Genomic DNA, 12,133 nt, shown 5'->3' on the forward strand with positions numbered 1-12,133 from the left:
GGAAGAGTATACATTTTTGGAGTCAGATACTCTGAGTTCAGATACTACCTCTGTAAGTCCCTGTGTGAGCATGCAGATCACGTCATAGCTCTTGAGCCTCTGAAAAAATGCCTCCTTGTCTGTAAAAGGGGTTATAGTGAGGATAAGGGAAATACTGGGCACCAGAGCACCTTGTTCTATGTTATTTTGCTACTTTCTATTTGGGTTGGACGAAGTATCTACTAGTTTATATTGTACTTGCAAATTAGAGAAATAATTATTCACCCAAGAACCGCTTACTGATTGGCCTTTGAGGGCCAGGTGCTGTAGATGCTGCAGTGACCAGCACAGTCACTGTCCCTGTGGAGCTGACAGTGCAGTAGGTGACACGGGTGTGGGAGAAAGAAAGGGATAGCAGGGGAGGGGTGGTCAGGGAAGTCTGCCCTAGAGAAACTCACTGAAAGGGTGAGTTGGATTTTGCTGTGCAGAGGCAGCGGGGGTGCAAAGGGAAGGGGTAAGGGACGAATGTTCTAGGCAGAGGCAAGGAGAGGGAGCACAGTGCATTTGAAGTGCTGAAAGCATGGCTCTTGGATGCCAGGAGCAAGAAGAAGAGTAGGCAGGAATGTGAGAGATCAAGGCAGAGAGGCAGACAGGGGCCAGTTACAGTGTATTCTTACTCAGATTAAAAATGTCATTTTCTTCAGCTGTTAGTCACATAGGCTGCATCTTTCTCCAGGAAGCCCATCACGACCTTCCTCTTGTGCCTGCTGGAAATCTGGGTTCACGATCCTGCTTTGGTTTTCCTATAGCCTGTGCTCAGTTAAAACATTTTATCATGTGTCTGATAATCGTCTGTTCAGACTGTCTGTCTCTCTTGCTAGACCCAGAGCACAGTGAACACCCAGATTGTATATGCTTGTTTCTCTTTTCTCAGTGCCTGGTCACGAAGGGGGTCAGTATGCACTTATTGGATGAAAATGACATAAAATAAGATAGTTTAAATCCCAGGAATGTATGTAAAATAGCATTCGTGTGATTAGAAAAGGAAAAAAAAAGTCATGCTTATTATAGTAATTATGTTAATTTGTATCCCTTTACTTATCAGATATCAAAACCACTTGACAATTGTCAGGATTATATTTCTCAACAGTGCCAAGGTTTACAAAACTACAGTTGATAAGATCAGACTGCAAAAATAGGAAGCTGGGGGAAAACAATTAAAATGCCAGAATAAATACAGATTTCTAAATAATGGTAAATAAAATGGCATCTCATTTCAAATAAAAAATAAATTCTCTTAAGTTTTCAAGCCAGCCTTTACTAGTTTAAGATCTATTCTCCGTTGTATTTCCATTGTCCTTTTTTTTCCCCCCTCGTGAGTCTTGACAGAAGTGTTATAGCAGCCTAGACTTTTCACAGATTTACTGGGTATTGAAAGGGACTCTCCCCTTCTTGAAATCAGCACTGCCAGAATTGGTCTTCAAGCCATATGTTGAGGGTACGGAGCACAGCAGTCTCTCCCTGACCCACAGATCTCTAATTGGTGTACTTTAGCTCTATGAAGTCACTTGAGATGCTTGTTAAATGCAGATTCCTGGGCCCTGTCCTCGAGCTTCTGGCCCATTGAGTCTGAGAGGTAGTCTGGGCATCTGCATTTTTCACAAGCACACCAAGTGATTTTTGATGAGGACCACAGTTTGAGAAATACTGGTCTGAGGAAAAGAGGAGCAGTCGCTGTTGAATCACTCACAGAACTCTCAAAGGTAGGTCCTTGGGCCCAGCGCTGAGATTCTAATTTGGTATATCTGGGCTGAGCCCATTGTGATGTCTACTCTTAAGTGTTAATAGTTGAAGGAGACATGTGAAAAAGATGAACTTGGGCTTTGAAATCTGAGCGTACAGACATAAAATGGAGTTACTATGAAACCATAGCTAGCAAGGAATTGTGCGTGTATGTAAATTTATTTATGGCTTTTTAGATTGAAAAAGCTGTCGCTGTTTTATGTTTTCATACCGTTTGCTTCCCACGGCAATAGTTAGAACAGTCGGCCCTTCAAGCAGAACTTGAGAAGGAAAAGCAAGCCCTCAGGAATGCCCTCAGAAAAGCCCAGCTCTCCGAAGGAAAGGACCAAGAGAACAGCGAGCTCCGCACGCAACTTAAACAGCTGCAGGTAGAGACGAGTTCGTCCAGGGTGCATTCTCATGTAGGACACCCTAAGGTGTTGCTGCCTGTAGTCAGACCCTTAACAGCCTGTGCCAACACGTTGTAGGCTACTTGAATTATTAGAAGAGAAGAACTCTGGGTGGGACGGTACCAGAGCCTCTGTCCTCCTGTGAGCCCGTCATTGTAAAATTATGAACATGCGCATCTTTTGTGTTGTGGTGGTGATGTGAAGAGACGGGGGCAGTGTCAGGAGTAAAGAGCCAGCGCTGTGGAAACTCACGGGTGACAGCCATACCTTGCGTTTCTCTGAGAAGCAGATTTGTCACCAGCCGGAGCTAAAAGGATCAGATTGGTGCATTCTTCTTCCCCTGAAATATCTTTGTGATTATCCAGGAATTTAGCTAGAGTGGGCCGCAGAACTTCTTAACTGTAAACAGTGTTCACAGTCGCCTTCTCAGAAAGGGTTCTACTAAAAATGCAGTCATTTTACATCTGTGGGGGTTTGCCTTGGCGGAATGTCTTTACTGCTACTGTCACAATAATCTGCCCGACAAACTGCCAGAGAAGCAGGTGGACAGGATTTTCCAGACAATTAAACTCTCTGAGAGAGCACAGATGTCTGAGTGAACAAGTACCTGGATCAACACTCAGGTCTCCAAATCCGTGAGGCCAAGGGCCACTTGGCTGACTGACAGGGCAGGTGTCATACTTCACCAGAAATAAAGGCGCAGAGTTGCCAAGGTCTTAAGGAAGGCTTCCAGGCAGGGGGGTTTGTGACAAATAAGCCTAAACAGCTCACCCACATTCTCTCCCTTCTTTCAAGGCCTTGGATATTTTTTCCTTAAAGTTTAGGGAAATGTAACCTAGAATTTAATTTTTACCTCTCTCAGTTTAATTTCTGAAACAAGTATCAGAAAAGATGTGCACGTTTTCCATTCTCGTTTGAGTTGTGTGTGTGTTGGCTGCTCAATAGATTATTTTTTTATATTTACCATGGAAATTTTTGAATCACAAAAATAAAATAGCCTTATGTCCTTTTGTTTACCCTGCTGAAACAGTTCCCGGCATTCTGCCATTCTTGTTTTAGTTAGTCCCCTTTTATATTTTTTGGCTGGAACACTTCAAAAGAAAATCTCGTACATCTTTATTTCACCCACATACTTCAGCATACGTTGCTTCAAGGGACTAAAATGTGTTCTTCGGGGGCCTTCTCCTCCAAGGTAGAAACCGAAGTCAGCTTTCCAGAACACTAGCCCATGCTGTGACACTACCTTAGTTAAAACTAGGTCCTTGGCCTACTAACCTCTTGATAACAGAGTTCAAGTTAAACTCACTCTGCATTTGTCTTTGTCAGACAATCATTTAGTTGCAGTGAACCAGAACCTACTAACACTAGAAAGGAGACAGAGCTGCTCTATCAGTCAGTCTTTCAGGAACTACATGGCTCTCTCATTCTCCTCTGTCTCTGTGGGTATTGTATTTGGCCCAGCATTGACTCCAGCCCTAAGCTGACATACCTTTACAAGGCCAGCTTTTACAGACTTGACGATGTACTGGATCTTGGTTCAAATTTTGGAGAGAGTGAGAACTTGTTTCCTGGCTAGTCTGTGGATTGTTTGGCCTTTGGTTTGATCACCTGTGCCCAGGATTAGACAGTAGTAGAAATACGGGCACCTCAGGGCAATGTTCAGGACAGTTTACAGATAACAGACTCCAGATGGGACAGGGAGTTAACATGTTCATTGCAATTCTGAATTCTCCATTTTAGTTAAGAGTGTTTCACTGAGTTTGAAGTAAATCACTTCAGGACAATACAATCAATGTCTTAGGATGTAGAACAATTTTTCTTTACAATTTAGGGTGATTTTTAACAGTTTTCTTTTACTTTCTTTCACTCAGTTTGTCACCAGACTGAGCTAACAGGGTCAGATTGGTGCATTCTTCTTCCCCTGAAATATCTTTGTAATTATCCAGGAATTTAACGAGAGTGGGTTGCACTCTAGTGCAACCCCTTTCAAGGGGCATTGTATGAATTTAATTCTTGGATCTACATATGTTTGTTTGTTAATAGTGAAAATATGCTGGCATATAACAGATACTCCCACAGAGAATTATATAAGCTATTAGAGAAGCTTTAGTATTAGAGGTTTCAGTCTTTAGTTGCTTGGCAGAGAATTATGGGAAAGTTGTTGGTTTTGTTTTTTGTTTTTTGCTTTTTTGGTTTTGTTTTTTAACTTTGAATTGTGGACATTTCAAACACATACAAAAGTAGAATACTAAAATGACTCCTCATATACATATTACCCATCTTCAACAGTTAGCAACCCATGGCCAGTGTTACTCCATCCATAATGCCTGCCTACCCCAACCCTCCCACTTGTTCACACACTGAATTATTTTGAAGTAAATCTGAAAATCTTACTTTATCTGTAAAAACTGTACAGAGGCTTAAAAAAGAAAAAAAAAATAAACAGATACCTCTTTATATCTTAAAATTGTAAGAATTCCCTAACATCAAATTTTAAGATTATCTGTTTTTACAAGTGTTTGTTGGAACCAGGATCCAAATAAAGTGCACACATGGCATTTGGTTGACTTGGTTCTTAAGTCTCTTGTAGTCTATAGATGTCCTCCTCCTTTCCCCCTTTATGTTTTAAAGAAAACCAGGGGCACCTGGGTGCCTTAGTCGGTTAAGCGTCCAACTTTGGCTCAGGTCATGATCTCACAGTCTGTGGCTTCAAGCCCTGTGTCGGGCCCTGTGCTGACAACTCAGAGCCTGGAGCCTGCTTCAGATTCTGTGTCTCCCTCTCTCTCTGCCCCTTCCCTGCTCATGCTCTCAATCTCTCTCTCTCTCTCTCTCTCTCTCTCTCTCTCTCTCTCTCTCTCTTTCTCTCAAAGATAAATAAAGATTTAAAAAAATTTAAAAATAAATAAAGAAAACCAGGTCTTTGTCCCTTGGAGTTTCGCATCCTAGATTTTGCTGGTAGCATCTTTTATGGTATTGATTAACATGTTCTTTTTTTTTTTTAATTTTTTTTTAACGTTTATTTATTTTTGAGACAGAGAGAGACAGAGCATGAACGGGGGAGGGTCACAGAGAGAGGGAGACACAGAATCTGAAACAGGCTCCAGACTCTGAGCTGTCAGCACAGAGCCTGACGTGGGGCTTGAACTCACGGACCGCGAGATCATGACCTGAGCTGAAGTCGGCCACTTAACCGACTGAGCCACCCAGGCGCCCCGATTAACATGTTCTTAAACAGAGGCTTATTTAGATTCATCTTAGTTACTTCTCAGCAAGAACATAGGTACTTGTTTTCGTATCACATCAGGAAACATCCTAATGCCTGGTTCTGTCTTTTGTGACTTTAGGTTGATCAGTAGATTCAGATACTGTCAGCCCAAGTAGAAAGGGTTTTTAAAAAAAATTGGTAAAGGGGGTTGAATAAAACTATCATATGACAAGTAATACAGGCCGTGTATGCGGATATCCATGTATTTTAATTTCTTTTGGTAACTTTTACCACCCCATTATACCACCATCCATAGGATGACAATGACCTGTTAAAACAGCAACTTAAAGATTTCCAGAATCACCTTAACCATGTGGTTGATGGTTTGATTCGTCCAGAAGACGTGGCAGCTCGTGTGGATGAGCTAAGGAAAAAACTGAAGTCAGGAGCCGGGGAAATGAGGTAATGGAAAATTGGGATGGGACCTCCTGGTGTTAAGATTGCCAAGTTATGAATGTGAGGTTCATATGGACTCACCTTCCTAAGTTACGCTAATGGCTGATTTCTTTTGTAAGGTTTCCCAAGTCATATTTCCATGATTGAGACACAAGATTGCTTCATTCAAATTGCCTGTCACTGATTTTTGTACATTTTAAATCTTTCATACTTTTAGGTATTCTTTAATTTAAATTAAATCATTTTAATTAATTTATTAATTTAATTACTTTAATTTAATTAAAACAGAAGTTTTAAGAGTAACTCTTGGAAGTTCATTGCATGTGGTCAGGAAGTAAAGCCACATTATGCATTTTAAATAGAAAATCAATTTCAGAAGAAAGCCAAGGTGCATTTAAATATATGAAGGGGACATTTATTCTTTGAGCAAACATTGTTAGCCTGCTAGGAGCCTGTGTTTTTGGAGTGACGGCAGTCATTGGCTAAAACATTGATTCGCACTTAGGAGATGCTCAGTTGCTCTGTGTGCTGATTCCTGTCACTGTTCCACGCAGCTCCTTTTAGTCCCGCACTGATGTTACCAACACAGTTTGCATCCAGTGTCTGGCATGAGAAAGAAGAGTTCACATACCGTCTTTTTTCCCCCCTTACCAGAATCCATACTCCTTCAGATGTCTTAGGGAAAAGTCTTGCTGATTTGCAGAAACAGTTCAGTGAAATCCTTGCACGCTCCCAGTGGGAAAGACAGGAAGCACAAGTGAGAGAGAGAAAACTCCAGGAAGAAATGGCTCTGCAACAAGAGAAACTGGTGAATGGACAAGAGGAGTTCAGGCATGCCTGCGAGAGAGCCCTGGAAGCGAGAGTAAGAAAGGGGCCTGAGGCAGCTGGAGGGAAGCGTTTGGCCAATACTCCTGTTTTTCAACAAATTACAGTGCTTCCTTCCTCGCGTAAATACAGTATAATTACTGTTATTTTCACTCTTAACCAGTCAGACGGCGTGCGACTAAAATTCAGCCCTGAATATGGTTACTGATATCAGTCAGGCTTCTTTGTGGCTGTGTTTTCCTTGTTCTGGAAGCAAGTGAGAAATGTTTCTGAACCTGTGGGTAAACAATACCATATTGCTAGGGTGCAGTATGATGCCAGAATCTGATTTTTCTGGATGTAATTATTTTAATGATGAGGCAAACATTAAAATGGATCCTAGAGAACATTCAAGATAAAACCGCCCCCTGTAACTCATTAGTACAAAATGTCATTATGCTCTTTAGTAAAATGAAATGTAGCTCTCTAAGAAGTTTATATTCTGCTTAAAAAATCATCTTCAAAACTTGATTTTCTCACAGATTAGTTTCGATAAGAGGCAGCACGAAGCGAGAATCCAACAGTTGGAGAATGAAATTCACTATTTGCAAGAAAATCTAAAAAGTATGGAGGAAATCCAAGGCCTTACAGATCTCCAACTTCAGGAAGCTGATGAAGAGAAGGAGAGAATTCTGGCCCAACTCCAGGAGTTAGAGAAAAAGGTGCGGAAGACTAGGGGAGTGTGCCATCTGTGTCCCTGTGCCTGGACCCTGCCCCTGGGGAGCAGGCCCACGGTTGCCTCTGGCAGCATTGCTGGCTCAGGGGAACTGGACCCAGGGGAACCCGGGATGCACTGTGGTTGAATCAAGGGCCCGAGACACGGTGGTGCCATGGTAGATGAAAACGAGAGAGCTGGCATGCGAGGAGTGACTTCAGACTCTTGAGTGCCGTTGGCAGGAGTTTGCCTCCTCAGAAATCCTGTGCACAGTTGGACACATCCACGGGAAATTACTTTTTAACTCCTCATCTTCCTAATCCTGCGGCCTCTCTTTGAGCTTCTCCATCCCCCCTCGGCCATCTCCTCCCGTGGTCACATCGTCGACCTTGTCCAGTTGAGAAATTGTGCCCACCCCTTCTGCAGTCCCGAACCACAGCACCCCGCTCTGTCTCTCACTGTGCCCCCACACTGACGATTTCTCAGCCTCCCTCACAGTTCCAGGGCATCAGCCCCACCTTTTCTGTCTGTTAGGCTTTCCTGGCCGTATACCTTGTCATCCAATTTAAATTCCATGGTCCACCACTATAGCCGTTTTTGCAAAAGTCCTCAAATCCCTTGTCATTTTCCGTCTCACTTACCTGACAAAACTGTAGCCAAAAGCTTTCTTTAGGCGGGTGCCCATGCTAAGCATTCCTGCAGAAAAACAGCAGCCACCAGGCGTAGTGGTATCACTGTCATCTCTTGGTCATCAGCCTCAAATGGGCAGCGTTCCCCTTTTCTCTGGGAAGTTCACTGTCCTACGCCTCACCGTTTCATACCTTGTCACTCCCCACACCTCCCTTCTCCCTTCTCCCAGCTTCAGTGACGTGCTTCGTACTTCACTGAGAACCCTTTAGTTCCCAAGTCCTGTTCAGTCCACCCCCAAAATACATGTGGAATATGGGTCCTTTTTTTCTTCTCGGATGCCACCACCCCATCCAGCCATTACTTCTCGTCTGGACAGCTGGTGTGGCCACCTGACAGTTCTCCCACTCCCACTGATGACCCTGCTCCACAGAGCAGCCAACATGCTCTTTAAAAACATAAATTAAGGGGCACCTGGGTGTCTCAGTCAGTTGAGACAGTGTGGAGCCTGCTTGGGAGTCTCTCTCTTTCTGCCCCTAACCCCCTCCCCCAAATAAATAAATAAACTTTAAAACACTAACATGAATTGGCTCTTGTCAGCCCCCCTCATTTCTGCTTTCTTCAGCAACTTCTGTTGTTGTTATAAAAAAAAGACCCAAATTCTTAAGCCTATAAGGCCCAGCATGCTTTGCCTCTCCTTAGCTCCCTCTTATTCTTATTATCACCATGCTCCTTCTTTCAGTTCCTCAAAAATACTAAGTTCTCCTGACCTTCCCGCATGCCATTCCCTCTCCTGGACCACATTCTTCCACCCTCCTCTCTGACTGCTCCTTCCCTACCAATCTAGGTCTCTCCCACAGTCTCTCAAATAGTACTTCATTCTGCCCCTTGATAGCACTGACCACCATTTTGGGTTATATGTTTTTCTGAGTTTTTGTTTAATATCCATCTCTCATAAGCTCTTTGAGGCAAGTCTGTTTTATTTATCGCTGTATGCCCAGTGCCTGACCCAGTGATCCCAAGGGACTGGTCTATCACTTGGTGATGGCGCCAGGAAATGTTTTTCCAATGAATGAGTGAATCTATGATCACTGAGGTCCTTTTATAACGTTTTTTTTTTTTTAATGTTTATTTATTTTTTAATTTTAATGTTTTTATTTGTTTTTGAAGGAGAGAGAGACAGAGCATGAGCGGGGGAGGAGCAGAGAGAGGGGGAGACACAGAATTCGAAGCAGGCTCCAGGCTCCCAGCTGTCAGCACAGAGCCCAATGCGGAGCTTGAACTCAAACTATGAGATCATGACCTGACCCGAAGTCAGATGCTCAACCAACTGAGCCACCCAGGAGCCCCTTTAATGTTTACTTTTGAGAGAGAGAGAGAGAGACCGACCGACCGTGAGTAGGTGAAGGGTAGAGAGAGAGAGAGGGAGACACAGAATCTGAAGCAGGCTCCAGGCTCTGAGCTGTCTGCACAGTGTCCAACGCAAGGCTCAAACCCATGAACTGTGAGATCATGACCTGACCCAGAATTGGGCACTCAGCAGACTGAGCCACCCAGGCGACCCTATGATCACTGAGGTTCTTGACTAAGAAGACTGATTTCCTTCTAAGTTTACCATACAGTTTTGAGTTGGTTTTATTTATTCATTCACTCAGTGAATATGGAACACCTACTTTGTACCGTGTATTATTTTTTTTAAGTTTGTTTACTTTTGAGAGATCATAAGCCAGGGAGAGGCAGAGAGAGGGAGAAAGAGAACCCCAAGCAGGCTCCATGCCACCAGTGCGGAACCCAATGCCAGGCTCGATCCTACGAACTGTGAGATCAGACCTGAGCCAAAATCAAGAGTCAGACGCTCAACTGACTGAGCCACCCAGGCACCCCTGTACCATGTATTATTATTCTAGGCACAGACCATGCAGCAGTGAATGGAGTCCCTGCCCTCATGGAGCTTATGTCTTAATTCATCGTTACCAAATGACTCATCTGTTTGTTTAATGTTTCTTTCACTTTAGAAGAAACTTGAAGATGCCAAATCTCAGGAGCAGCTTCTCGGCTTAGACAGAGAATTAAAGAAACTAAAGAAAGCCGTGGCCGCCTCTGATAAACTGGCCACAGCTGAGCTCACCATTGCCAAAGACCAGCTCAGATCCCTTCATGGAACTGTTATGAAAATTAACCAAGAGCGAGCAGAGGTGAGTCCACACGTGCAGAACAAGTTTCCACGGTGCTGCTGCTGTCCCCAAACCATAGCTGCTTGTATCACTGCTATTACAGGCTTTGGCTGATTTATAAACCACCGTAAAGTTGTCTGTTCCCCTTCAGACTGAAGATTGTATTTCTCCAGTCACAGCCCTGCCATGGGTCCCTCTACTGAGCCCTGACGAGAGCCATCAAATGAAACACACCATCCCCACCTCAAGGTGTAGAGCTCCGCTTAGGGAGGTAGCTGTCCATACACACCTGAACTAAGGTTTTAAAGGCTTGCCACAGAATCTTTCTGAACCCCAGACTTTTCATCTTGTGCAGTCAGATCATATGTGACCTACAGGACTGTTTTGCCTCCTGACTGAGATGGTATCTGTTAACAGTTTTAAAGGGTACAAATACTCATGAGATTAGGACAGTAGATCGTAGAGAAAATGTAATGATGAGAGTCCAGAGAGACCTCAGTCGTGGAAGGCTGTAGAACAGTGAAGAAAAAGCTAGCCCTTGCTCTTTCAGATGCAGCCCCCTGCTCACGTGGCCCCCATAGAGGGGCGGAGCAGGCTGCAAAGTGATGGGAATAGCACAGGATGAGGTGGGACCAGGCGCCACGCACGCATAGGGTGGCCAGGCAGGCAGTCGGACGAGAACAGAGGAGTCCGTCTGAGCGGCAGAAAGAAATGTAGACGACAACACGTGATGGCAGTGCTGCCTTTCTCATACCTCTGTCCCAGCAGGAGTTGCAGGAGACGGAGAAGTTCAGCAGACAGGCAGCGCAGGCGGCCAAGGATCTGACCCGAGCAGAAGCTGAGATTGAACTCCTGCAGAACCTTCTCAGAGATAAAGAGGAGCAGGTCAGTGCTGGTACCCTGACACCTTCCCCTTATTGGTCCTATGTCAGCTCCCGAGAGACAGAATTATTGGAAATATAGTCAGTAGTTCATCAGCACTTTGTCCTCTACCACGTGTCAGGCAGAGTGCAATTTAAATACAAGGAGTAATGTGTTTTCCTCATTAGTAAAGTGTAGGTAAAAGTTCTGGATTTACTAAATCAAATTGCAGGGTGCATGTAGGAAAGAATATTCGTTGGCAATTTTGTGTATGTGATTTTTTAAATAGTTTCGACTTGAGATGGAGAAAGTAGATGTGGGCCCTGGAGTAGCAAACTCACACGTGCTGGAGATGGAGAAACTAAATGAGACGATGGAGAGGCAAAGGACAGAGATCGCAAGGCTACGGAATTTACTAGACCTCACCGGGGCTGGTAAAGCATTGGGCTTTGATTTTTTTCGTTGTTTTGGGTTTTTTTTGTTAAAAACATTTATTTTTGAAAGAGTGTGAGCAGGGGAGGGGAAGGGTGAGGGGGACAGAAGATCCCAAGCAGGCTCTGCACTAACAGCAGAGATCCCGATGTGGGGCTCGAGCTCACGAACTGAACTGTGAGATCGTGACCTGAGCCAAAGTCGGACACTTAGCCGACTGAGCCACCCAAGGGCCCCTAGGCTTTGACTTTGGTAGTGGTTTTATAGTTCTAATGTCAGATCATCTTTAAAAAAAAATCATCTTGTTTGTTTTTCACCTTAGCAATTTATTTATTTAGCTCTGATAGATCAATTCCATGCTCGATTTCCAGAGCTGTGATAATTAGCTTAATGAATAAAAGCAAAGAATTTAAACATTTTACGTAAGTGAGGTATTAAGAAACTTGATTACAATGAGACCAGAAATTTTGAATTTTCAAAAGAAATAATGTTTACAAATCTGTTTGTTTTCTTTCTCTGCCTCCCTTTATAAATGAACAACAGAAGGGTACGTCTATCCTCTTTAAGTGTTAGCAAAAACTTCTTACCATGGGAGAGGCTGAAAAGTCAACTTTGAGGAGCCAAAGTCATTAGCTGTCATGGAATCACTTGTGTAGGTTGAGAGGAGGGAAGTACATGATTTCATGCC

General features: G+C 43.6%; 1 protein-coding gene across 5 annotated transcripts in view; it reads left to right on the plus strand.

Annotated features, from left to right (window-relative positions):
* Window positions 1-12,133, plus strand: part of CNTRL (centriolin) — an 83,742-nt gene that overhangs the window by 43,177 nt on the left and 28,432 nt on the right. For all 5 annotated transcript variants that reach the window (XM_042963763.1, XM_042963762.1, XM_042963764.1 and 2 more), the window contains 7 exons: window positions 2,016-2,150; window positions 5,693-5,838; window positions 6,487-6,694; window positions 7,179-7,358; window positions 9,994-10,173; window positions 10,921-11,037; window positions 11,303-11,447. In XM_042963763.1, the coding sequence (XP_042819697.1) occupies window positions 2,016-2,150; window positions 5,693-5,838; window positions 6,487-6,694; window positions 7,179-7,358; window positions 9,994-10,173; window positions 10,921-11,037; window positions 11,303-11,447 (1,111 nt within the window). The remainder of the gene's footprint in view (window positions 1-2,015; window positions 2,151-5,692; window positions 5,839-6,486; window positions 6,695-7,178; window positions 7,359-9,993; window positions 10,174-10,920; window positions 11,038-11,302; window positions 11,448-12,133) is intronic.

This window comes from Panthera tigris, chromosome D4 (genome assembly GCF_018350195.1).
Source record: "Panthera tigris isolate Pti1 chromosome D4, P.tigris_Pti1_mat1.1, whole genome shotgun sequence".
NCBI lineage: Eukaryota > Metazoa > Chordata > Mammalia > Carnivora > Felidae > Panthera > Panthera tigris.